Below are 27,922 nucleotides of genomic sequence, written 5' to 3' on the forward strand. Positions count from 1 at the left end.
TTATGAAGCAGACCCCACAGTCATCATTGGTAAGATGACCGTCATTTGCCCTCACTGTGGCGCTCTGAAGTGGGAAGGGGAAATTGCTGGGATATGCTGCAATGGAGGAAAGGTTAAACTTCCAACACTAACAGCTCCGCCGGAACCCCTACACTCACATCAGAAAGTACAACTGCTTTGCAATGACCTCTTTTGGTGCAAACAGAGTGCGTGAATCAGGATTTTGCCCAACTTTTAAAGTTCATGGACAGGTGTACCATACAGCTGGCTCACTACTTCCTCTAACAAACGAAAGACCTCAGTTTCTCCAAATCTACTTCTTGGGTGATGACGAAGAGCAAGCCAGTCGCCGCAGGGAAGCTGCTGTTCTCCCTGCACAACACCACTAAATCAAGCTTCAAACTTTGCTTGGGTTACAGGACATGCTTCATCAGCAAAACCCATATGTAAAGAGTTTCAACACAGCCATCGAAAAAACAACAAATGAAGACCTCAAAGTTGTCATCAAAGCTGACAAGACTCCTGCAGGTGAACATGAGCGACGCTTCAATGCTCCGACCACCAATGAAGTAGCCATTGTCATTGTGGGCTAAGAATTTGAACAACGGGACATTGTCTTGCATATGAGAGGTGGTCCACTCAAAAGAATTTCTGAGCTTCACAGGTCATATGATCCTCTGCAATACCCGCTTTTGTTTTGCCATGGGGAAGATGGATACGATGTCTAAAACAAGATCCCACATGCCACCTACAGCCCAAAGGCAAAAGATGGTTTCTGCCATGGAACTCTATTCATACAGGCTGATGGAATGACAAACTGCTTCAAACCACCTGCTTCAGTGTGGAGGACGTCTCCACCAGTTCCTCAGACATGTATGCAAAAATAGGAGAGCGGCTTCATTGGTTCCGGAATAACCAAAATCATTTGAGAGTCACAGACTATATACACTTACGAGATGCTGTGGCTAATGATGGCAACACTGAGGACATTGGTCAACTGGTCATCCGACCATCCACCTTCATTGGAGGTCCTAGGTACATGTATGAGCACACGCAAGATGCCATGACCTATATCAGAAACTATGGCAGACCTGACCTCTTCATCACCATGACTTGCAATCCCCAATGGCAGGAGTTCCCACCCAAAGCTGGTGCTGAAAGGCATGAGCTCATAGCACGTGTCTTGAACCTCAAAGTTAAAAAACTGCTCAAACTCCTGACTGTGGGCAAACTTTTTAGTGCACACCATTGCTACATGTACAGCATTGAGTGGCAGAAGAGAGGACTTCCTCATGTTCATCTTTTACTCTGGCTTCAGGCAAAGATTCACCCCAATCAAGTTGATTCCTTCATCTCTGCAGAGCTACCCGATAAGGACCAGGATCCAATCCTCTTTGATGTTGTAAAAAATATGATTCATGGTCCTTGTGGGCGACACAACCCTTCTTCTCCCTGCATGAAAAACAATGCATGTACAAAAGGGTACCCAAAGCCACTCAGCGAAGAAACTCAGCATGGGGATGATGGCTATTCTTTGTACAGGAGAAGGGGCAAAGTGAGTGGAGGTTTCAGCACTGAGATAAGAATGCGAACTCAAAAATCTAGCGACTCAAGTCAACCTGGTCCGTCAAATCAGAGAACACAGCAAACACAGACATTTGAAGTTGACAACCGTTGGATTGTTCCTTACTGTCCACTAGGGTAGTAGGGAAAAACCGGGGAACTACAGGCCAGTGAGCCTAACATCAGTGGTAGGAAAATTATTGGAAAAAATTCTGAGGGACAAAATTTGTCTCCACTTGGAGAGGCAAGGATTAATCAGGGATAGTCAACATGGCTTTGTCAAGGGAAGATCATGTCTGACTAATTTGATTGAATTTTTTGAGGGGGTGACTAGGTGTGTGGATGAGGGTAACGCAGTGGATGTGGTATACATGGATTTCAGTAAGGCCTTCGATAAAGTCCCGCACAGGAGACTGGTCAAGAAGGTAAGAGCCCATGGAATCCAGGGTGCCTTGGCACATTGGATACAAAACTGGCTTAGTGGCAGAAGGCAGAGGGTGATGGTCGAAGGTTGTTTTTGTGACTGGAAGCCTGTGGCCAGTGGGGTACCACAGGGATCGGTGCTGGGTCCCTTGCTGTTTGTGGTCTACATTAATGACTTGGATATGAATGTAAAAGGTATGATCAGTAAGTTCGCGGATGATACAAAAATTGGTAGGGTGGTGAATAGCGAGGAGGGTAGCCTCAGTCTGCAGGACAATATAGATGGGTTGGTCAGATGGGCGGAACAGTGGCAAATGGAATTTAACCCGGAAAAGTGCGAGGTGATGCACTTTGGGGGGGACTAACAAGGCAAGGGAATACACAATGAATGGAAAGACCCTAGGCAAGACGGAGGGTCAGAGGGATCTGGGTGTGCAAGTACACAGATCCCTGAAGGCGGCGGAACAGGTGGATAAGGTGGTAAAAAAGGCATATGGGATACTTGCCTTCATTAGCCGAGGCATTGAATATAAGAGCAAGGAGGTTATGATGGAGCTGTATAAAACACTGGTTAGGCCACAGCTGGAATACTGTGTGCAGTTCTGGTCGCCACACTACAGGAAGGATGTGATCGCGTTAGAGAGGGTGCAGAGGAGGTTCACCAGGATGTTACCAGGGCTGGAGCGCTTCAGCTATGAAGAGAGACTGGGCAGATTGGGTTTGCTTTCCTTGGAGCAGAGGAGGCTGAGGGGGGACATGATTGAGGTGTACAAAATTATGAGGGGCATAGATAGGATGGATGCTGAGGAGCTTTTTCCCTTAGTAGAGGGGCCAATAACTAGGGGGCATAGATTCAAGGTAAAGGGCGGGAGGTTTAGAGGGGATTTGAGAAAGAACTTTTTCACCCAGAGAGTGGTTGGAGTCTGGAACTCACTGCCTGAAAGGGTTGTGGAGGCAGAAACCCTCACAACATTTAAGAAGCATTTGGATGAGCACTTGAAATGCCATAGCATACAAGGCTACGGACCAAATGCTGGAATATGGGATTAGATTAGACAGGGCTTGATGGCCGGCGCGGACACGATGGGCCGAAGGGCCTCTATCCGTGCTGTACTACTCTATGACTCCTATCCAGGCTCTTCAAATGTCACATCAATGTGGAGTACTGCCACTCAGTTAAGTCTATCAAATATGTGTGTAAGCACATCCATAAGGGCAGTGACCAAGCTGTCTTTGATCTTCAACCGGCTGGACAGCAGAATCAAAATGATGAGATCACCACACATCTGATGGGCCGTTACATCTGCAGCAATGAGGAAGCCTGGTGAACTTTTGGATTTGACATCCACAACCATTACCCCACTGTCACTAAATTGGATGTTCACTTGCAAAATGGACAAAGGGTTTTATTCGTGCCGAGGAACCTCCACAGACAAAACTTACAGCATTCTTTGAGTTGTGCCAAACGAATGACTTTGCCAAGACACTTTTGTATCATCAGGTGCCCAAGTACTACACCTGGCAGCCAAACAAGACATGGCGGGCTCGGCGCCCTGGAGCAGGTCAGAAGGAAGTTCCTGGAAGATGCACTTGGCAGAGTCTACACGGTCCATCCAAACAACAGAGTGCTTTCACCTTCGTCTACTCCTCCATGACGTTGCTGGGCCAACATCATTTAATGACCTCAAGACCGTCACTGGCCATCTCTGTGACTCCTTTCAAGAAGCTTGCCACAGGAGAGGACTCATTGAGGATGACATTCATTGGCATGCGACGATGACAAAGCTGCTCTGTCTTACTCCCCCAATAGGCTACGAAATCTTTTTGCCATTATAATTGCCCTCTGCAGCCCTTCCAACCCGATGCTGTTGTGGGGAGATCACAAAGACAGCCTCACAGAAGACATCTTACACCAACTCAAGACAGCCAACCCCACAATGACGCTGAACTTCACTGATGCAATGTACAATCAGGTATTGATCCTTCTGGAGGACAAGACATTGGCTGGCAAGTCTCTGACTAAGTTGAACCTTCCATCTCCCAATAGGAATGATTCTCCAGGTCTCAGCAGAGAGGTCCTCAGGGAAACCACCTACAATGTTGAGGAACTGACCTCCTTTGTCACCGTCACTGAACCTAAATTGGTTCCAGACCAGAAAGAGACACAGGTTGGTTGTGGATATGGTGGAAAACAATGCCATTATCTTCCTCGATGCACCTGGTGGAACAGGAAAGACATTCCTGATCAATCTTTTACTGGCCATGGTTCGCTCTAAGGGATACATTGCACTGGCTGTTGCCTCATCAGGAATCACTGCAACTCTTCTCCAAGGAGGTCGCACTGCCCACTCAACCTTTGCTCTCCCTCTGGATCTGACAACACAAGAACACCCAGTGTGTAACATTAGCAAAGGAACTGGTGCTGCTGAGTTGCTTCAAAAGTGTAGACTCATTGTGTGGGATGAGTGTACAATGGCCCACAAGAGGGCACTTGAAGCACTCGACAGAACTCTTCAAGATCCGAGAGGCAACAATAGGCTGATGGGTGGCACCACCCTGTTGCTGGCAGGTGATTTCCGCCAAATCCTGCCAGTTGTCCCCAGAGGAACACCAGCAGATGAACTCAATCCATGTCTCAAGGCATCCCATCTGTGGCCAAATGTGCAAACAGTCCATTTGACCACAAACATGTGTGTTCATATGCATGGTGACGAGATGACAGAATCCTTTGCACAACTTATGCTACAATTGGGAGAAGGAAACTTGCCAATTGACAGCAGTGGTCAAATCACAATTCCTCCAGGCTTTGGCAGTCAAGTCAAAACAGTTGATGAGTTGATCTCACAGGTGTATCCAGACCTCCTCAATCACTTCAAAGTTCCCAAGTGGCTGTGTAAACGGTCAATACTTGCACCCAGGAATGATAGTCAAAAACATAAACATGCTCCTTCTTCAAAAACTCCCTGGCCAAGAGCAAATTTATAAAAGCGTTGATACTGTTTGTGACAGTGCTGATGCGGTACACTACCCCACTGAGTTCCTCAACTCATTGCGGCCTTCAGGAACGCCTCCTCACACACTGGTACTGAAGGAAGGCACCCCCATCATGCTCCTAAGAAACATATATCCACCAAAGTTGTGCAATGGAACCAGACTGGCAGTCAAAAAGCTCATGCCAAATCTCATTGAGGCTACCATCATTTCAGGCTGTGCCAGAGGGGAGGGGGAGGATGTTCTCATTCCTCAAATTCCAATGATACCAACTGACTTGCCATTTCAAGTCAAACGGCAACAGTTTCCTGTGACAATTTCTTTTGCAATGTCAATCAACAAGGCACAGGGGCAGACTTTGAAGGTTGCTGGCATCAACTTACTCACGCCCTGTTTTTCACATGGCCAATTGTACGTGGCATGTTCAAGAGTTGGTGCATCAAGGAATCTGTTTATTTTAACACCCTCAGGAAAAACAGAAAATGTTGTCTATCAACGGGCTTTCCAATAATGCAGAGTGCTTTCACCTTCGTCTACTCCTCCATGAGGTTGCTGGCCCAACATCATTTAATTACCTCAAAACTCTCACTGGCCATCTCTGTGCCTCCTTTATAAAAGCTTGCCGCAGGAGAGGACTCATTCAGGATGACATTCATTGGCATGCAATGATGACAGAAGCTGCTCTGTCTTACTCCCCCAAAAGGCTACGAAATCTCTTTGTGGCCAGCCTTCGCTCTAAGAGATTCATTGCACTGGCTGTTGCCTCATGAGGAATCGATGCAACTCTTCTCCAAGGTCGCACTGCCCACTCAACCTTTGCTCTCCCTCTGGATCTGACAAGACAACAACACCCAGTGTGTCACATTACCAAAGGAACTGCTGCTGCTGAGCTGCTTCAAAAGTCTAAACTCATTGTGTGGGATGAGTGTACAAAGGCCCACAAGAGGGCACTTGAAGCACTCAACAGCACTCTTCAAGATCTGAGAGGCTGCATACCTACTACAAGATTACAAAATCACTCTGTACAATACCAACCCTATTGGGTTTGCAAACCTTTACCAGAGGGAGTATTCACTCAGTCTTTGGTTGTAACTCCAGCATATTGTCAAATGTTCTATTGTTCTACATTATTGGAATAAATGTTCACTGTTGATTTCTAAACTGACCTCTAAATGCCTCAGATAGAATCTTTTATTTCCCTATTCAACTCATACACTGAAACTTTGTGAATAATGTAATATCATTCCTGGGTGCTTAGGAAGAGTTCTTCAATCCCAACAGTTTAAAAAACAGTTTTATAAACATGCCACAGGGTTCTTGAGTTCCCTCGGCACCGCCGGGCACTACAACTAGTAGACAATAAAGGAGAGGAGACAAAAAGAAGGTTAGGAAAGAATTCAAAAAAACAATTAGGAGAGCAAAGCGGAACTACAAAGTTAAATTATCAAGGAATATAAAAAGAAATAGTAAAGTATTCTACAGACACAAACAACAAAAACTGCTCTCAACCAAATAAGGCACACCAAGGAACTCCAACAAAGCTGAGGTGAATGTGGGTCGAAGAGTTAAACCCTCCAATCATTGGAGTCAGACCTGACAGAAGATGGCTGTGGTTGCTGGAGGCTAATCATCACAAACCAAGGATCTAGCAGCAGTTTATTAGGGCAACGTCCTCAGCCCAGCCATACCTTACCTCCAGCATCAGGTTAGCAGTGTGACCAGAGAGAAATATTCCACATTGTTATACTATTTCTGTTTGTGCAAACTCACACCACGATTTGGTAAATGTGCTTTTGGACAGAGGAGTACCATGTACCATAGCCTGGGTCAAAGTAAAGGTTTATCTGCCCGATCTGGAGTATTTCCAGCATTTTCCTTTTTTAATTCAGATTTCCAGCATCCACAGTACTTTTCTTTTGGATTTAGTTTGGATTGGACTGTTGAAGGTGGGTTGGACTGGGTTAGAGTTTGGTGTTGAGGTTCAATTTGTCTTCAAAGTTAATTTAATTTTGTTATTTTAGTGTCATTCGTGGCTCAGTGGGTAGCACTCTTGCCTCTGAGTCAGAAGGTTAAGGTTTCAAGTCCCACTCCAGAGACTTGAGCACAAAAATCTAGGCTGACAGTCCAGTGCAGTACTGAGGGAGTGCTGCACTGTCGGAGGTGCCGTCGTTCGGATGAGACATTAAACCAAGGCCCCATCTGCTCGGGGACGTAAAAGATCCCATTGCACTATTTTGAAGAGGAGCATGGGAGTTATCCCCGGTTTCCTGGCCAATATTTATCCCTCAATCAACATAACAAAAACAGATTATCTGGCCATTATCACAATGCTGTTTGTGGGAGCTTGCTGTGCGCAAATTGGCTGATGCGTTTCCCACATTACAACAGTGACTACACTTCAAAAAGTACTTCATTGGCTGTAAAGCGCTTTGGGACAACCGGTGGTCGTGAAAGGCGCTCTCGAAACGCAAGTCTTTCTTTTTTTATTTTTGGGTTTGAGCTCGATATTTAGGCGAGTTGGAGCGAAGTACTGCCAGGAATGCTGAGCTCTGTCCGCTGTGTCAACAGCAAATACAACTTGTATTTATATAGTGCCTTTAATGTAGTGAAATGTCCCAAGGCGCTTCACAGGAGCATTGTAAAACAAAATAGAAAGATTTTTGGACTCTAGGGGAATCAAGGAATATGGGAATAGGGCAGGAAAGTGGAGTTGAGGTTGAAGATCAGCCATGATCTTTTGAATGGCAGAGCAGGCTGGAGTGGCCGGAATGGCAGAGCAGGCTGGAGTGGCCGTGTGGCCTACTCTCGCTCCATGTTCTCCGTTACAACCCCTGGGTACCATAGCCCTGGTCGAAGTAACGGTTCCTCTGTTGCAACCCCTAGGCCTCACTATCCTTTATCCAGATATTGACAGGAAATGGTGTGCTCCAGACACTAGCAGGAGTGATCGTCGATACTGAACCTGAGACAGTGGCCCTGTCTGAGGTGTGGGGTAGAACTGTTTCTGGCCATGTTTCCCCCAACCCCCCACCCCAGTAGCCAAGAACATGTTCCCCAGATAAAGGGCTTTTTAAAATCCACACTGTATGGTGAAGTACGAGTGTTCATCTAGCTACACCTACTCCAATCCCAATCAGTTTGTACCATCCAGGCCCCCTGGACAGTCAGATTCCTGTCTATAGAAAGAGGACTCCTTGGCTCTCTATTGAGTTCTTCTCCTTTGTAACTCTATCCATGGCCATCCATTGTCCTTTCCCTCCCAGTCTCCTTAAAACCTCCTGCCCCTAATAGCAGGTACATTTCAGTTCAATCTACAAGTTTAAAACTCCCTGTAGAGAGCACATTACCCACCCTCTGTACCGGCTTGTTCTGTGATTTTACTGCACTCTTTTCAATGTCTAGATCTCTGTTCCTATTTGATTTACCCGACTCCTGGATTCCTCAGCCATTGGACTGCACTGCTCTGCTGACGAAACTGTCGCCTCGGCTGCCATGATTCTTCTCCGGCACTCGATTATTCTAGACTCCAGTGCTGAGCTTCAGGGCTGTACCTCAATGCACTGCTGGCTCCTTAGCTTTACTTGGCTGCTGTGCAAGTCCTGGCCAGAAATCCGCTTTATCCTGAGCTAAATCCCATTTCTCACCTGGCTTCAGGGCTTTACCGTCGCCATCGTTCCCCGCCCCCCTCCCACCCCCGAGACCGTAGTCTCTGTTGAACGGCTTCTATTCTATATGGTCTTCTTCCTGCTCCACTGAGAATTCTCACTGTAGGCTGAGCTAGCTCTGATCCGTTCCTGTTAGTTCCCATCCTGCTCTGGATTCTGCCCCCTGTGGCTGAATAATCTTAACCAGAGGACACAGATTTAAGGTGATTGGCAGAAGATCCAAAGGTGACATGAGGAAAAACTTTTGCACAGCAAGTGGTTATGACATGGAATACACTGCCTGGAAGGGTGGCGAGGGCAGATTCAATTGGTGCTTTCAAAAGGGAATTGGATAAGTACCTAAAGTAATTTTTTTTGCAGGGCTACAGGGTAAGAGCAGGGGATTGGGACTAGTTGAAGTGCTCTTGCAGAGAGCTGGCACAAGCTCGACAGGCCGAATGGCCTCCGACTGTGCTGTAATTATTCTATGACTTGCTTCCTGTGGCCGCTGACTCGCCGATGCTCCAATCACCCTTCAGAACCCCTCCGTCACTCTTCGCTGGACTGGGTGGGACCTCCCTACAGCTGTTCCTCAGAGCAGCTCCCTTGTCTACACTGACCCCATGGATTTACCTTTACCCTCCCTAAGCGCTCGGTCCTTGGGTTTCACTCCCACTGTTCCTCACTTCTCTGCCGGTATCCTGGATCCACTGGTGCGCACTGACACTACTCACCTCCTCTTGACTCCTGGATCAACCCAGCTCCTCCTCGACCCTCTGTTTTCACTGCATAACCTCCAGCAGTGCGCCCACTGATACTCTGGCCCCTCAAACAGCTCCTGGTTGCCTCATTCACCCTGACTGGACATCAGTTCGTCGATGCTCCAAGCTGGCTCCACAACAGATCGTCTCCGTCCTGTCCTCTGTTTACGACCAAGACAGGCCTTTCCTAATTTCTGCTGTGCCGGTGTAACCTGAATTTCCCACGTCCATTTGCAGGCACACGTCGGCTGCCACTCCAAACCTGAGCCCACTACTAATACCTCCCTTTATTTTCCTCTCAAGCCCTTCTCTCTGCTCCCCTCCCCGTCACCCAGTCATGACATCTTTCATTTCTCCCCTCTCAGGTACTTTGCCCCTTCAATTCCCTACCCCAACCCATCACTATTCTTCTGCCTTCCTACTCTACTGCTGCCATTCCAGGCTTAAATCCCCTTCCCTCTGTGTGTCTTAGCTTTCTCTGAAGGGCTTGTCAATGTAAGCTTTGCTGCCTCTTTAAGAGCAGCAACCCCAACCGTCCCATCCAGCTCTCACTTACCTGCCAGACCAGCATACCTACCGGGGGCTAACTATTCCACTCACCCCACCTACCACTATATCCTGGGACTCTGCTAAAAGATTCAACACTGTCCCTCTCCATATTTCCCTCCAGAGTGTCCAGTCCTCACAAACAAGGCCTGCGCCATCCATGACCTTATTGTGGATCATTGATTGACATTATGGCTTTGATTGAAACTTGGCTCACAGGTGGCGACACTTTGCCCCTTACTGGAGCTTCCCCACTTGGCTATACCTTCCACCACCTGCTCCACCCAGACCGCCAACATGATTTTGTGGCCCTCATCACCAAATCACTCCTTTGTCTTTCCCCTACTCGGGCACCTTCTCCTTTGAGCAGCCCACCTTGTTGTACCAGTCTCACCTTTCCTTTAAGATTCTCTTTCTCTACCTCCCTCTCCAAGTTTCTCACCAAAGTATCTTCCCTCCTTTCCACGCTCAGCATTTGCACTGAGCGACTCCTCATTCTCAGTGATTTCAATCTCCATCTCGGCTCCCCTTGCCTTCTCTCCTCGCATTTCACTGCCCTACCTAAACCTCTACCTCCACATAAACTCTCCTACCCACATTCACAGCTATCCTTTTAACCTTGCCATCTCAGGTGACCTCTCTAATCCCATTGTCTCAATCAATTACCACCCACATCCCCCTTCCAATCCTATTTCAGCATCCATCTCTAGAAAAAAAAACACTCCCCCAAGTCACTTGCAACTGCACTTCCAAACTCCCAACTACAAAAAAACCCTGAATTTCTATAGCGCCTTTCACGACCACCGGACGTCGCAAAGTAATTTACAGCCTACGAAGTACTATTTGAAGTGGAGTCACTGTTGTAATGTGGGAAACGCGGCAGCCAATTTGCACACAGAAAGGTCCCACAAACAGCAATGTGACAATACTTCTGCAACTGTCGATCTGCTTAACCACTCCCTCACCGCCACCTTTGATGCCCTTGTCCCCAGTAAAACATTTACTCTCGCTCATCCTGTCATTTCCTCTGATACGGCCCCAATCGTCACTCCCTCAAGTCCAAGGGGCACAGACTTCAGCATATCTGATGCACAACTGGTTTAGTTATCCATACTTGATCAGGCCTTACCCTCCTCTACCAAAACCACCCACTATTCCAGGAACATCCCGAAAAGACAAGACTTGCATTTCTATAGTGCCTTTCTTGACTTCAGAATGTCCCAAAGTGTTTTACAGCCAATGAAGTACCTTTGAAGTGTGGTCACTGTTGTAAAGTAGGAAACGTAACAGAGAATTTGCGCATAGCAAGGTCCCACAAAACAGCAATGCAATAATGACTAGGTAATCTGTTTTTCAGTGATTTTGATTGAGGGATAAATATTGACTCGGACACCAGGAATAACTCCCTTGACCTTCTTTGAAGTAGCACCATGGGGTCTACATGCCCACCTGAGCGGGAAGACGGGGCCTCAGTTTAACATCTTATCTGAGAGACGGCATTTCCGACAGTGCAGCACTCCCTCAATACTGCACTGGAGTGCTAGCCTAGATTCTGTGTGTTAAGTCTGTGTGTTCCAGTTATGGTTAATATGAATCACTGCACACAGACCACAAGAATAACTTTAACAGGTCTTTACTAGTCGAAGGTCAGGGTTGAACTAGACAGCAAATTACTACACAGCACTTATATTATCACCACCGGTATTACCGTATACAGCAGCCAGAGAAAGTAGTACATCTCTTAAGGTGGAACAGGTTTAAGTTCTCTTAAGGTGGAACAAGTTACATACACCACAATCCTCCCTTTTTAGCTTAACAGTTATATCCCCATTTAACATAACATAATAACATATATACACATACAACTTCATGTAGAAACAGTTCAAAGGTTCAGTCTCTCAGGAGGCCTCCTGATTCGAGTTGGATAACGCCTTTCAGGGGTCTCTGATTCTTGTTCCTGAGGTGACTCCTCTAGTTGGTCTCTTGTCTTGGACATCATCATCAGGTACATTCACTGCCGAGGTAGATGCTTCAGGTTCGCTAACTTCTTCCACGGCTGTCTCTGTCGTAACCATGGGTTCGACCCTTGTTCTTGATTCTACCAGTTGGTCAGCTTGACGCCGTATTACATTTTTACCAACATCTACCGTGTACATCAGGGGTCCTTGTCTGGCCCGAATTGTTCCGGATTGCCATTTCTTGTTTCCATAGTCCCTGGCCAACACTGGTTGTCCTACCTCGAAACTCCGAGTGGTCTTGTTATTTATATGCTGGAACTGTTTGTTTTCAACTTCCCTCCGCACATTTGGTTTTAACAAGTCCAACCTGGACCGCAACCTCCTGTTATAAAACATCATGGCAGGACTTTGGTTTGTCACTGCATGAGCGGCGTTTCGATATGCCAGTAGAAACTTGTCCACCTTATGTTGTAGTGGAATCTGATCTTCGCTCATGGCCTTTATTGCCTTTTTGAATGTTTGTACAAATCTTTCGGCCAACCCATTTGTAGCCGGATGATATGGGGCAGAGGTATAATGTTTCACCCCATTCTTCTTTAAGAATTTTTGGAATTCTTCTGACACGAACTGTGGTCCGTTGTCGGAACATATTTGTTCTGGCAATCCATTCCTTGCGAATATCGTTCTTAACACCACAATTGTCTTTTCTGAAGTAGTGGTAGTCATCTTGATCACTTCTGGCCATTTAGAATGTGCGTCCACCGCAATTAGAAACATGGAGTCCACGAATGGACCAGCAGTCAATATGTACGCATTGCCATGGGGCTGAAGGCCATTCCCATGGATGCAGCGGTGCAATCGGAGGTGCATTTTGCACTTTTTGGCACCCTGAGCAGCTTTTTGTCAGCTCCTCTATCTGTTGATCGATACCCGGCCACCACACATAAGCCCTAGCAAGGCTTTTCATCTTGACTCCCCCCAGATGACCTTCATGCAGTTCCTTTAGAACTCTTTCCCTTAACTTAGGAGGAATAATCACTCTCATTCCATACATCAATGTTCCTTGACAGACGGACAGCTGGTCTCGTCTTGCCGAGAATACCGGTAACAGAGAATCACCATGTGCTGGCCATCCCTTCACTGTCACCTCGTAGACTCGGGACAGTGTCGGGTCATTCCTGGTTTCTCTTTCAATACTTGCATTGGTGACTGGTAAACACTCGATGATGGTTGAGTGAAATAACTCAACAGGGTCAACCTTCGTTGTCTCCTCTTCTTCAGGTAGTGGCGGGCGCGACAGCCCATCAGCATTACCATGCTGCTTTGTACCTTTGAATTCTATCTGATATTGATGTGCCCCTAGGAAAAGGGACCATCTCTGGAGTCTCTGTACTGTCATCACTGACACACCCTTCTTAGGGTTAAAAATGGATACCAACGGCTGATGGTCTGTCAGAAGCATAAACTTTTGGCCCTGCAGGTAATGATTAAACTTCTTTACTCCCCACACAAGGCTGAGAGCCTCCCTATCTATCTGAGCATAGTTGCGCTCAGCGGAGGTCAATGATCTGGATGCAAACGCGACTGGCCTCTCCGTGCCATTTGGCAACTTGTGTGAGAGTACTGCCCCAATACCATATGGAGAAGCATCACAAGCCAAACGAATAGGCAGTGTTGGGTTGAAGTGAGCCAACACTTCCTCTGAGGTTATCAATTCCTTGCTTTTGCGAAAGGCCTTCTTACAGTCCTCACTCCACTCCCATGGTACTCCCTTCTGCAAAAGAGCGTTCAGCGGGTGCAGTACCGTGGATAAATTTGGCAGAAACTTATGGTAATAGTTAATCAATCCTAGGAACGACCTCAACTGAGATACATTAACCGGAGCGGGAGCCTTCACAACCGCTTCGCTCTTGTCAGGAGACTTATGGCCACAGTACGAGATCCGCTTCTGAAAGAACTCACATTTCTGCCGATTAACTCGAAGTCCATATTCTTTCAATCTGATGAGCACCAGTTCCAAATTTGCGAGGTGTTCCTCGTCACCCTCTCCTGTAATCAGAATATCGTCCAGGTAACATTGTGTGCCTGGAATTCCCTGTAATACCTGCTCCATGGTCCTCTGCCAAATTGCTGGAGCCGATGCCACTCCAAAAACAAGCCTCTATGCGTGTTGATCGTGAGGTACTGGCGTGACTCTTCCTCAACTTCCATCTGTAAGTACGCTTGCGCCAGGTCTATCTTGGTGAAGTGTTTCCCGCCCGACAATGAAGCGAAGATATCCTCAATCCGCGGAAGCGGATACTGCACCGCGTGAAGCACCGGATTAACAGTGATCTTGAAATCTCCACAGATGCGAACCTTCCCTGGTTCTCCCGGCTTGTTGCTCAAAGGACGTTTCATCACGGGAACAATGGGCGTAGCCCACTCACTCCAGTCTACCTTAGACAGTACTCCTGAACATTCTAGCGCTTCCAGCTCCGTTTCCACAGCAGGTCGTATCGCATAGGGTACCAGTCTGGCTTTGAAAAATTTTGGTTGTGCATGTTCTTCAATCTTGATGTTTGCTATAATTCCTCTCAATGTTCCCAGTCCCTGCTGGAACACCTCTTTAGCATCGTCCAATATTCTGGACAATCGTTTAGGTTTGACATCGGTTTCCCTGGCATCTACCGTTAGTGCTTTTAAGGAATGCCAGTCCATATTCATTTTTCTAATCCACTCCCGTCCCAGTAGTAGTGGACCTCCTTCAGGTAGCACATATAAGTCCATTCCTCGGCTTTCTTTGCCCTTGTGGACCACCTTTACCTCTATCTTTCCGATGGGGTATACTCTTTGCCCCGTGTATGTTTTCAATACAATCTCCGTATCCCGTAGGGGAATATGTTGGAATAACCTTTTGTAATCTTTCTTATTCATGTCCGTCAATGCCGATCCAGTGTCCAATTCCATCTTCACTTGGACTCCTGCTATCTGAAGTGTGACCCAAATTGTCTGGAGGTCTGCTTCCTTACCAACGTTGTGTACTCTTAAGCTACCCAGTTCATTACTGCTGGCGTCTGAATCTGACTTCTGTTCATTCGAACTGTTCTCTGTCACCTTGTGTACCTTTCTGTACTTTCCCTGTGGTGACTTTATGTTGCTGGTCTTCTCTCCTGACCGGCATACTTTAGCTATGTGACCAAGCCTGCCACATTTTCTGCATTCCTTATTTTTGAACCAGCACTGGTTCTGATCGTGCGTTGTCTTTCCACAACGATAACATTTTACTGTACCCAAGACCATTTGATTTGTGCTGAGTTCCGGTGACCGTAGCTGCATTACCGCCGTGCCTCTCGCTGCGGCTTCGTGCGATGCTGCCATAGCGACAGCTTTATCAAGCGTCAGCTCATTCTCCTCAAGCAGTCGCTTTTGTGTCTCTTCTTTTAACAATCCACACACAAATTTATCTCTTAGCGCATCTGTTAGTCCTGTTCCAAACTGACAGTACTTTGCTAGCTTACGCAATTCAATTAAAAATTCAGCATTGCTTTCATCTTTCAGCTGCTTTCTGCTGTAAAATTTAAATCGTTCCGCTAGCATCAGCGGCGTGGGGCTTAAATGATTTTTCAGGACGGTAACAATATCCGCGAAAGTCTTATCCGCCGGTTTCTCTGGTGATAGAAGGTGTTTCAATTGCCCGTATGTCTTCGCACCCATTAAGTTTAATAAGGTTAGTGCTTTATCCTCATCTGATATCTTATTTGCTTTACAATAAACTTCTATGCGTTCTACATACGTGGCCCAATCTTCAACATCGGCATCGAAATCGTTGATGTTACCATGCTTAGGCATCCTTGCAATCTTCTTGAGAAACAAAAAAAAAATTTTTAATTTTTTTTCTTTTATTTTAAAATGGCGGTTTCCCGCGCTTGTCTTCTTCCCCTGCCTACGAAAATGGCAGCTTCCCGCGTTTGCCTTTCTCCCCCGCTGGCTGTAATGGTGATTGCCGTATTGCTGCCGTTCGCGCCTCCCCAGCGGTTCTCAATTCGTGCCTCCCAGCCCCTCTTGCAGTCCGGTCCTTTCCACCGGCTGCGGCTGAGTTCTCCGCGGTTTTTAAAAAATTTTTTTTTATTTTCTCCCGCGCCTTACGCTGTCCCGGTCGCTGCGCCTCGCTGCCTCGGTAGCTGCCCGGCCTTTTTCACCGGTCGCGGTCGAGCTCTCTCTCGACGCTGTTGCGTCTCCCAGCCCGCTTGCAACCCGGTCTTTTACACCGGCTGCGTTTGCATTCACCGCGGCTCCCGTGCCTTACGCTGACCCAGTCTCAGCGCCTCTGGCCCCGACTTCTGTCCGGCTCTTTTCCCCGGCCGTGGTCGAGTTCTCCGCCCTTATATCCTCCGTTTTCCCTCCCCTACTCCACAGCCAATGTGGCCGACTTGCTGCTCGTCGCTGATCGGCTTACCCACCACCGTGGTAGAAGGGATGATCACTGCCTGTCGCTGATGGAAGGCTTCATGTCAGGATTCTTCCTTTGCTCTTCAGACCCGAGTCTTTTCTCAGCAGGATGATGAGGGCGGATGCCTCTTCTCGACGCCCGTTAAACTGCCTTGGATGTATCTCTGCCGCAAGGTAAGATCATACTCGTCGCCACTGTTAAGTCTGTGTGTTCCAGTTATGGTTAATATGAATCACTGCACACAGACCACAAGAATAACTTTAACAGGTCTTTACTAGTCGAAGATCAGGGCTGAACTAGACAGCAAATTACTACACAGCACTTATATACCGGTGTGGTCACCACCGGTATTACCGTATACAGCAGCCAGAGAAAGTAGTACATCTCTTAAGGTGGAACAGGTTTAAGTTCTCTTAAGGTGGAACAAGTTACATACACCACACTGTGCTCTAGTTCCTGCAGTGGGACTTGAACCCACAACCATCTGTCTGAGATATCAGAGCAAAGATAACCCCGGGCTTCTTTCTCCACTACCAACTGTCTCCTTAAAACCCTCATCCCTGCCACCTCTATCAGATGTGAGGAGCTCATGTTTGGATCCATTGTAGACTAATTGACAGAGATTGGTTGCTTTGATTAGTCAACAACTCCATTATCATTGTATCATGTGACTACCAGGATAGTAGAAGGCGAACTAGTTGGACCGTGGTCTTTTTTGGTCTAGCAATTCCTATATTCCTCATGGACTTGTCACTCGAATTAAGACCATCCAATGCAATCCCCTCTCAGACAAGGGGTCAGCCACCACAGGTACGTTGATGATACCCAGCTCTTCCCCTCCACTTCCGCTGTTATCAGGCTGCTTATCTGATATCCAAAGAGGCTGCAGAACATGGTGTTACTGTAATGTATCAGGCAATGTTGGACAAGTCACAATTTCCTCCAGTTAAACATTCGGAAAACTGAGGCCATTGTCTTTGGCCTCTCCAACAAACACTGTACCCTCGCCATTGGTTCCAACCCCTCCCCGTGGGAGATATTCCAGCCAAACCCTGGCCACAGGTACCTCTGTGATTCACCCAAATGTGAGTAATTTAGCCCTTCTCAGGCGTGCTCCTGTACCGGGCAAGGACGCCCGATTCATTACAGTAACACTGAAGCCCCTTTGTCAGTATCCAATTCACAGTCATCCGCCATGGGTAACGAGACCTTCTGTACTCATCAGCCGCGATTTCACACCACTCAATTTAAGTGGCAACAAATCACGGACTGTGGGCTAACACAGAAGCAGAAACCATCCCACTGTCCTGTGTAAATCTGCTGTTACCACAGCTAACAGTCTCATATATATCTCACCTGCTCACTTGGTCTCACCCACGGCATCAAAGGGACTCTTAAGAGACTAGCAGTTGTTGGTTTGGTGACCCGCTGTTGCATTTAAACTACCTCATTGCCCTGTTCGCACCCACCTGTGTTCCATTTAGCGGCACTGTCCCAGACTAACCACAGATGGGATGAACAGCTGGCTCCCTGTTCACCAGTAGATTCAGGTGGGCATCGAACTCCACCCAACCCTCGAGTTAACAACTCTGGTTGGACGTATTCGGGGAGGCTTCGTCACATGACCTCCAACTACCCCACCATTGGTTGTCCAACACGTCCATCTTGTGGCACCCCGCCTTTCCCACCAATTGGAAGACGAAGAGACTCTTCATTACCTGATTGGATGATTCTTGACCATCAGTTAAACAGCCTTTCCCCCATCTCCAATATTATTGATACAGATGATATTGATGCCCCTATGATTTTTCTCCCCGGTTTCTCCCAGAAGTGTCCAGGAGATTAATCTTCAATTATTTAAGACACCAGAACAATCCAGGAGGGTTAGAAACCCTACCCCCGCCTGTGTGACAATTTACCAGCACTTGATTCTCCTGCTCAAGCAACTCCATTCTTAAATAATCTGGAACCCCTCCTTAACATTAAATGAGAAAGACCCTTGTATCTTTTACATTTTTACTCTCTAACCAAAGTTTCCATTTTTTTTTAGCTCAATGACTTATTCTAAGCAGTTTTCCATAATTTCTTAAACATTTGCTTCTAAGCTTCAGACGTTAAATGATAAATAGCCCATTCTTACAACATCATAGTTTGTGTGATCACTGGATCAGCAGAACGGGCCATAATGCTCTCCTGCTAAAGTGATGGTACGAGGCAACTTGTCCAGGCACCTCTGCTCCACATATGGCGACAGCGAATAACTGGCGCACCCAGAAAAAATTACCATCTCCTCCAGATTCAGTTAGACAAAGGGTCCCATCCCTTCACCTATGGCGCTCGCTGGTTAAATGCGATTCTTTACCAGGTTAACTGGTGAAATTCTCTTTTGTTTCACGCTGGCAGTTTCTCTTTCGCGATGGAATTCTCGCCACGCTCTATCTTCTTCTTGTCGACGTCACTCATGTTCTCTTGCAGTCTCAAGTTGTAGCATTTCCAGCTAAAACGGCTGCTCTTTGTCTTTTCCCTCCGCCACTAAGCAGACGGCCTCCATCTCTGTCTAAATCTTGTTGACATTTCCAATAGCATTATTTTTACTGTACGGTTTACTTTAAATTTGAAATCAGTCTGCGAGTGTTATCCAGAATCTCACCAGCTGCCACTGCTGTCAGGTTGTTGGGCAGGGCCTCTGATCAGATGGAGTCATCTGTGATTGACAGCTGGGTGGGCAAAAGACACCATCTTATAGAATTATATTGGCAGCCCACAGGCAACCTTTGGGTAGCAGTCAAAAGGTGTTGGAATTGCCTCAGGAAACATGGTAAAATGCTGGTTCAAAGCCCGATTGGGCGAGAGTGAATATCCAGTACATTCTTGATGAGAACACTGTACCCTCTAAGGTGCGCGGCTGCGTAATCCGTCCTTGAGCTGCCGTGCAGTGAGCTGGACATCCGGAACGGGGGAGGGGCCCAATACACAACGGCCCGGAATGCAGACAGAGTCGTTTGCGAGTCTTGCGACCTCAGAGCCGAACCCAATTGGAAATTAACAAAAGAGTTGGGGCAGCGGCCAAATGATAAGGGCGAGGGGTTGTTTGTGTCGCTCTCTGGGAAGTTCCACGTGCTGCAGACAAAAGCTGTAGAGGAGCTGCGCTCACCCAGTTACCATGGTGATGAGAGCAGCTTGTCCCTTCTTTTCCTTTGGCGCCACAGTTCCACGGGTCAAATCGGAGCGGGGCCATTCGGAGTATGGCCGGTCCGTGTGGGGCCTTCGGAATGGAGCCTTCGGAGCGGGGCAAGCTCAGTGCAGCCAGCCACTGCTATGGGGCTGGACAATGCTTTAAAAATTGACGGGAGAGATTGGTGGATAATCCATGTGTACCTCATCTTATTAAACTTGTTACAGGCGAGTGAGTCGCCGAGTTGTACCTGCAACAGGGGAGTAAGAAAGGACTTCGTTGCTGTCAGTGACATGTTTTAGGAGAGAAAATGAGAAACGAGTTTGTGTGAATTTTGAGCTGTACGTGAATCTGCTTTTTAAAATAAAATGATCCTACTGCAGATGGGTTTGTAAGATCAGGCTTTCAATCATTAGGTGAAGCAAGGAAGCATTTTAGCAGAAGAAGAGTGATTGACACAAATTTAACTTACTTTTATTTGCTACTTTTTTACTAAATCCAATATTGGAACAGGGTGCATTTATGGTTTTAGCCTTGTTGCTGATAAGTTAATAAAAACCTTAACAGAAAAAGTGGGGAAAATTGGAGCTTACTTTTGAAAATCAGAATTCTGGTGTCAGGTTTATATTTTTAGAAATGTTGAGGCACCTCACTTTCTACAGGCCAATCCAATTAGCACATCTGTCTGCTGAAGGATTCAAACTGCCTGGGGCAACAAAGGTTGCTTTTGTCAGAAACAAAAATGAGATTTTTTTTTAATTTGGAAAATTATTTAAAGGCGGAAAAAAATACAGGAAAGTGATAATTTTACCATAAACAAACTTGCAGAATGGGCATGTAAATGACAAATGAATTTCAATATAGATAAGTGTGAGGTGGTGCATTTTGGTGGGAGGAATAAGGAGGCGACCGACTCCTTGGAAAATAAGAGACTAAATGGAGTAGAGGTGCAAAGAGATCTAGAGGTATAGATTCAGAAATCACAAAGTAGCAACGCAAGTTAAAAAATCCATAAAAGTGCAAATAAAGCTCTGGGGCTCATTTCTAGAGGAACAGAATTCAAAAGCAGAGAAGTTATGTTAAATTTGTATAGAACCTTGTCTGATCGTCTCATGATTAGAGATGGTGGGATGGCAATGAGACAGTGGGGTGGCAATATGGCATTACTGTATATATGCTTTTAAGTGGTTGTTGTTGTAAAATTTGCCCATGGAAGAAAAGGTCACGCATGCTCAGAGGAGTTTGTGGCCCGCTCAGTTAAAAAAAAATTAGAGGGAAGATTGGATGAGTAGAATCACACGTAGCTGGGTACACAGGAAGGGTCTCTGTTACAATCCCTGCATCTTGCTATTGGTTACCTAAATATTGGGCCAGAAAGGGAACACTCCAGACCATAGCTATGTCAGGTCTAATTACAGGAGTGGCTAGTGATGCTAAACACAAGAGAAAATTTAACATAACTGAAAACTATGACACATATATACAGAATACTAAAATCTAGCCCAGTTCGAGGGGTTATTAAGATCAGCATAAACAAACCCAACTGCCAGAATAAACATGGTTCAGTCCTGGATGTGATTAACAGCAGAACCCAGCCACTGTAGTTAAATATGAACCCGCTGGTGTGTCAGCAGGTTGGATGAACGGGTGAATCCTTTTCCACACACAGAACACGTAAATGGTCTCTCTCCAGTGTGAACACGTTGGTGTGTCACCAGGTTGGATGAGCGGGTGAATCCTTTCCCACACACGGGGCAGGTGAACGGTTTCTCCCCAGTGTGAACATGCTGGTGTGCCAGTAAGCTGGAGGACCGAGTGAATCTATTCCCACACACTGAGCAGGTGAACGGCTTCTCTCCAGTGTGAACACTCTGATGTGACAGCAGGTTGGAGGACCGAGTGAACCCCTTCCCACACACACAACAAATGAACGGCCTCTCCCCGGTGTGAACTCGCTGGTGTGTCAGCAGGCTGGAGGACTGAATAAATCCCTTCCCACACACAGAGCAGGTGAACGGCCTCTCCCCAGCATGAATGCGATGGTGTGTCAGCAGGTGGGATGACCGAGTGAATCCCTTCCCACACATGGAACAGGTGAATGGCCTCTCCCCAGTGTGAACAAGCTGGTGTGTCAGCAGGTTGGAAGATTGAGTGAATCCTTTCCCACACATGGAGCAAGTGAAAGGCATCTCCCCTGTGTGAATGCGCTGGTGTCTCAGCAAATGGGATGACCGAGTGAATTCCTTCCCACACGTGAAGCAACTAAATGGCCTCTCCCCAGTGTGAACTCGCTGGTGTGTCTGCAAACTAGACGACCGAGTGAATTCCTCCCCACATGTGGAGCAGCTGAACGGCTTCTCTCCAGTGTGAACGCGCTGATGTGCCAGCAAGTTCGATGAACGAGAGAAGCCCTTGCCACACATGGAGCAGGTGAATGGCCTCTCTCCAGTGTGAACGCGCTGGTGTGCCAGCAGGTTCGATGAACGAGAGAAGCCCTTGCCACACATGGGGCAGATGAACGGCCTCTCTCCAGTGTGAACTCGCTGGTGTGCCAGCAGGTTGGGCTGCTGCCTAAACCTCTTCCCATCGTGAGTGCACATAAATGGCCTCTCCTCGGCACTAATGAGTTGGTGGATCATCAGTGGCCAGTTTGAAAATTATTTCCACACACACAAACACGTGTACAGTTTCTCCCCGTTGTAAATGGTACGGTGTGGCTTCAGACTGTGTAACTGGTTAAAGTTCTTCCCACAGTCAGTGCACTGGAACACGCTCACTCGGGTGTGTGTGTGTGTCAGTGCTTTTCCAGTCACATTGATCTTTTCCCACAGACAGAACAGACAAACGTTTTTCCTTCTATATTCAGAAGTCAACGATGTTCAGGTCCTGATCAATCGAGCTACTGTCAGATCTTGACGTGATGTTTGGTTTGAGCTTACCGTCTGTAAATCTTCCACTTGTAATACCCTGTGAAATGAATTTACAAAAGTCTTAACTGTAAGGACAGGTTAGAAGTTCAGAACAGGCAGTTCTAGTTTCTCTGGAACATTCTTACTCTCTAGCTTCTCCAAAGCTGTAAATCTCACATCCTACAAACTCTCCCTCCATCCTCACTGCTTGAAATCCAGACACTTTGTCCTCCCCTCTACTTGCCTCTCATCCTCTCCTGCAGGTGCAGACTGATCAGGGATAAAAAATCTACCATCACATGTGCCCCGTACGTGGGTAAGTGATTGTTCTTCATCTATAATCTGGACAGTGAGTATTGGCTGGAAATGAGACCGCAGATGAGAACACTCTGTCCTTAACTGATGCCACGCTCATACTTTCCAGTCACTGAAACTGGATAGCTGCCAGGAGCAGGAACCCTGGCTGATTGTTCCCCTACTCCTGCCCTGCTCTCCGAGACCCTTGATGAGAGCAGTCAATTCAGCACAAACCCTGGACCTTGCTGATCTGTAGCAAAGGGTACTTTAAAAGGAGAGGGGGAATGTTGAGGGTAGCCTACATTTAAACAAATGCCACTATGTCTTTAAGCAAAGCTAGTGCAAACATCTTTAAGCATTAATCATGGGAGCCAAACAAATCTTATAAAAAGATAAAAGTGTCAGCCTCAACTCAGTGGGTAGCACTCTCGCCTCGGAATCAGCAGGTCGTGGATACAAAGTCCCACTTCAGAGACTTGAACACATAATCCAGGCCGACACTCCAAAGCAGTACTGAGGGAGCGCTGCACTGTCAGAGGTGCTGTACTGAAGGAGCGCTGCACTGTCGGAGGGGCAGGACTGAGGGAGTGCTGCACTGTCGGAGGGGCAGTACTGAGGGAGCCTCTGCTGCACTGTCGGAGGGGCAATACTGAGGGAGTTCTGATCTATCGGAGGGGCAGTACTGAGGGAGCTCTGCACTGTCGGAGGGGCAGTACTGAGGGAGTGCTGCACTGTCGGAGGGGCAGTACTGAGGGAGTGCTGCACTGTCGGAGGGGCAGTATTGAGGGAGTGCTGCACTGTCAGAGGAGCAGTACTGAGGGAGCGCTGCGCTGTCGGAGGGGCAATACTGAGGGAGCGCTGCGCTGTCGGAGGGGCAGTAGAGGGAGTGCTGCACTGTCGGAGGGGCAGTAGAGGGAGTGCCGCACTGTCGGAGGGGCAGTACTGTGTAAGCGCCGCATTGTCGGAGGGGCAGTACAAATGGAGTGCTGCACTGTCGGAGGGGCGGTACTGAAGGAGCGCTGCACTGTCGGAGGGGCGGTACTGAGGGAGCGCTGCACTGTCGGAGGGGCGGTACTGAGGGAGCGCTGCACTGTCGGAGGAGCGGTACTGAGGGAGCGCTGCACTGTCGGAGGGGCGGTACTGAGGGAGCGCTGCACTGACGGAGGGGCGGTACTGAGGGAGCGCTGCACTGTCGGAGGGGCGGTACTGAGGGAGCGCCGCACTGTCGGAGGGACGGTACTGTGAAAGCGCCGCACTGCCGGAGGGGCGGTACTGAGGGAGCGTCGCACAGTCGGAGGGGTGCTATTGAGGGAGCGTCGCACAGTCGGAGGGGCGCTATTGAGGGAGCGCCGCACTCTCGGAGGGGCGGTTCTGAGGGAGCGCCGCACTCTCGGAGGGGCGGTTCTGAGGGAGCGCCGCACTCTCGGAGGGGCGGTTCTGAGGGAGCGCCGCACTCTCGGAGGGGCGGTTCTGAGGGAGCGCCGCACTCTCGGAGGGGCGGTTCTGAGGGAGCGCCGCACTCTCGGAGGGGCGGTTCTGAGGGAGCGCCGCACTCCCGGAGGGGCGGTTCTGAGGGAGCGCCGCACTCTCGGAGGGGCGGTTCTGAAGGAGCGCCGCACTCTCGGAGGGGCGGTTCTGAGGGAGCGCCGCACTCTCGGAGGGGCGGTTCTGAGGGAGCGCCGCACTCTCGGAGGGGCGGTTCTGAGGGAGCGCCGCACTCTCGGAGGGGCGGTTCTGAGGGAGCGCCGCACTCTCGGAGGGGCGGTTCTGAGGGAGCGCCGCACTCTCGGAGGGGCGGTTCTGAGGGAGCGCCGCACTCTCGGAGGGGCGGTTCTGAGGGAGCGCCGCACTCTCGGAGGGGCGGTTCTGAGGGAGCGCCGCACTCTCGGAGGGGCGGTTCTGAGGGAGCGCCGCACTCTCGGAGGGGCGGTTCTGAGGGAGCGCCGCACTCTCGGAGGGGCGGTTCTGAGGGAGCGCCGCACTCTCGGAGGGGCGGTTCTGAGGGAGCGCCGCACTCTCGGAGGGGCGGTTCTGAGGGAGCGCCGCACTCTCGGAGGGGCGGTTCTGAAGGAGCGCCGCACTCTCGGAGGGGCGGTTCTGAGGGAGCGCCGCACTCTCGGAGGGGCGGTTCTGAGGGAGCGCCGCACTCTCGGAGGGGCGGCTCTGAGGGAGCGCCGCACTCTCGGAGGGGCGGTTCTGAGGGAGCGCCGCACTCTCGGAGGGGCGGTTCTGAGGGAGCGCCGCACTCTCGGAGGGGCGGTTCTGAGGGAGCGCCGCACTCTCGGAGGGGCGGTTCTGAGGGAGCGCCGCACTCTCGGAGGGGCGGTTCTGAGGGAGCGCCGCACTCTCGGAGGGGCGGTTCTGAGGGAGCGCCGCACTCTCGGAGGGGCGGTTCTGAGGGAGCGCCGCACTCTCGGAGGGGCGGTTCTGAGGGAGCGCCGCACTGTCGGAGGGGCGGTACTGAGGGAGCTCCGCACTGTCGGAGGGGCGGTACTGAGGGGGCTCCGCACTGTCGGAGGGGCCGTCTTTCAGATGAGACATTAAACCTCATCTGCTCTGTCATGTGTATGTAAAAGATTGCATGACATTATTTTGAAGAGTATGAGAGTTATCCCTGGTGTGCTGGCCAATATTTATCCGTAAATCAACATCTAAAACAGATTAACTGGTCATTATCAGATTGCTGTTTGTGGGAGCTTGCTGTGCGCAAATTGGCTGCCGCGTTTCCAACATTACAACAGTGACCACATTTCAAAAGTATTTATAGCAAAATACTGCAGATGTTGGAAATCCGAAATAACAACAGAAAATGCTGGAAAAACTCAGCAGGTCAGGCAACATCCGTGGAGAGAAATTTGAGTTGACGTTTCGGGTTGGACCCTTCTTCAAAACTGGAAAGAAAACAATGTTCACATTGAACAACTTCTCCTTTAACTCCACTCATTTCCTCCAAATCAAAGGTGTTGCCATGGGTACCCGCATGGGTCCTAGCTATGCCTGCCTTTTCGTGGGCTATGTGGAACAATCTTTGTTCCAGTCCTACTCGGGTCCCCTCCCTCACCTCTTTTTCCGATACATTGATGACTGTATCGGTGCCGTTTCCTGCTCTCGCCCTGAACTCGACAATTTCATTCACTTTGCCTCCAATTTCCACCCTTCCCTCACCTTCACATGGTCCATCTCGGACTCTTCCCTTCCCTTCCTCGACTTCTCCGTCTCCATCTCTGGGGATAGGTTATCGACCAATATTTACTACAAGCCCACCGACTCCCACAGCTACCTGGACTACACTTCCTCCCACCCCGCTTCCTGTCAGGACTCTATTCCATTCTCCCAGTTTCTCCGCCTCCGCCGTATCTGCTCCGACGACGCCACCTTCCACACCAGTGCTTCAGACATGTCTTCCTTTTTCCGCAACCGAGGATTCCCCTCTACTGTGGTTGACACTGCCCTCGACCGTGTCAGTTCTATCTCCCGCACTTCTGCCCTCACCCCTGCCCCTCCCTCCCGGAACCACGATAGGGTTCCCCTTGTCCTCACCTTTCACCCCACCAGCCTCCACATTCAACGGATCATCCTCCGGCATTTCCGCTACCTCCAAAGTGATCCCACCACCAAACGTATCTTCCCCTCCCCTCCCCTTTCAGCATTCCGCAGGGACCGCTCCCTCCGAGACAACCTAGTCCACTCCTCCATCACCCCAAACAGCCCTTCCTCTTCGCCTGGCACCTTCCCGTGCAAGCGGAGGAGATGTAACACCTGCCCCTATACCTTCCCCCTTCCCACTGTCCAGGGCCCCAAACACCCCTTCCAGGTGAAACAGCGATTTACTTGTACTTCTCGCAATCTAGTATACTGTATTCGCTGCTCACGATGCGGTCTCCTCTACATTGGGGAGACCAAACGCAGATTGGGTGACCGCTTTGCGGAACACCTCCGTTCAGTCCGTAAGGGTGACCCCGAGCTTCCGGTCGCCTGTCATTTTAATTCACCGCTCCATTCCCACTCGGACCTCACCGTCCTTGGCCTCTTGTATTGTTCCACGGAAGCTCAACGTAAACTCGAGGAACAGCACCTCATCTTCCGATTAGGCAGTCTGCAGCCTTCCGGACTCAATATCGAGTTCAACAATTTCAGATCATAAGCTCGGCCCCCATTTCATTTTCTCTTGTAATTGTTCCAGTCCTTTTCCCCGCCCCCCCCCTTTCCTTTTGTTTCTCTCTCACACCTGGCAGCTATCTTTTGCCCTGCCAGTACACTTTACACCTAATCCCAGCCTATTACCATCTCGTCTAGCTTCTAATCTCTTTTACTTCTTTTGTTTCTTTTATTCTTTTGTCCGATCGCAGCCCTGCCTCCGATCTAGTTTCTTTTCTTTCCAGTTTTGAAGAAGGGTCCAACCCGAAACGTCAACTCAAATTTCTCTCCACGGATGTTGCCTGACCTGCTGAGTTTTTCCAGCATTTTCTGTTGTTATTTCATTGGCTATAAAACGCCTTGGGAGGTCCAGTGGTCGTGAAAGGCGCTATGTAAATGCAAGTCTATTATTTTTTAAAAGACTGAAGCCACTTAAATGAAACCGGATTGCAGCCATTTCAGACCCATTTAGCAGGTCGGCCGACCGCCGTCACTGACCCTTTAACTGCAGCCCTGCAGTCGCACGGCCCCTTTAAGAGCCCGCCCCTCCCCCACTCCCCGATCTGTAACTAGAAAAAGTCACTCACAAATATCACCGCGTTTGCTCCACATCAAAAGGCCCAAAGTTATAAACAAGCCGGCAAATCTGTAGCGAAAGACGCGGGACCAGGACAACCAGCGAGACAAACTCCGCTACCGTTCGAACAAAGACCAACCGCCGCCTGCCCAGGTCCCGCCCACCAACTAGAGCCCCGCCCAGCGTTCGCCCACCGCGCCGCAATTGGTTGCAAGTCTACATGACATCTCCTGGCCCTATTGGCCCAAAGCCCACGTCAATCACATCGGGCTTTCACTCCGATTGCTCAGCGCCCTGATTATTTCCAGGGTCCAGGAGCTGCGCCTGCGCACACTGGCCGCTCCTGCGCAAGCGCGATGGATACCAAAACCGCGCGCGCAGTACCTCCCATTTTGTGGTCTGCAGTCGACCAAGCTTTCTTCCGGAGAAGGTCACTGGCTCTGTTGGTGGACGGGAGTGGAATGGAGAGGGGGGAGGAGACGGGAGGAGAGGGGAGGAGGGAGAGAGAG

At 49.0% G+C, this 27,922-nt stretch overlaps 1 protein-coding gene across 1 annotated transcript; it reads right to left on the reverse strand.

Annotated features, from left to right (window-relative positions):
- Positions 1 to 11,545: 11,545 nt before the first annotated feature.
- Positions 11,546 to 27,566, reverse strand: LOC147108452 (uncharacterized). The gene is made up of 2 exons (XM_086005100.1): positions 27,424 to 27,566; positions 11,546 to 22,460 (listed from the first exon to the last, which is right to left on the reverse strand). Exon 2 carries the CDS (start codon positions 22,130 to 22,132, stop codon positions 21,098 to 21,100), a length of 1,035 nt encoding a protein of 344 aa, XP_085861226.1. The 5' UTR covers positions 22,133 to 22,460; positions 27,424 to 27,566; the 3' UTR covers positions 11,546 to 21,097.
- Between the last annotated feature and the right edge of the window lie 356 nt (positions 27,567 to 27,922).

The sequence above is a fragment of the Somniosus microcephalus genome, chromosome 13 (genome assembly GCF_052327205.1).
Source record: "Somniosus microcephalus isolate GS21.2 chromosome 13, FLI_Smic_1.0, whole genome shotgun sequence".
Taxonomy (NCBI): domain Eukaryota; kingdom Metazoa; phylum Chordata; class Chondrichthyes; order Squaliformes; family Somniosidae; genus Somniosus; species Somniosus microcephalus.

What these genes read in the sequence shown, in the direction of transcription:
- LOC147108452 (XM_086005100.1), bottom strand. Translation starts at nt 22,132, where the DNA reads ATGATCCACCAACTCATTAGTGCCGAGGAGAGGCCATTTATGTGCACT.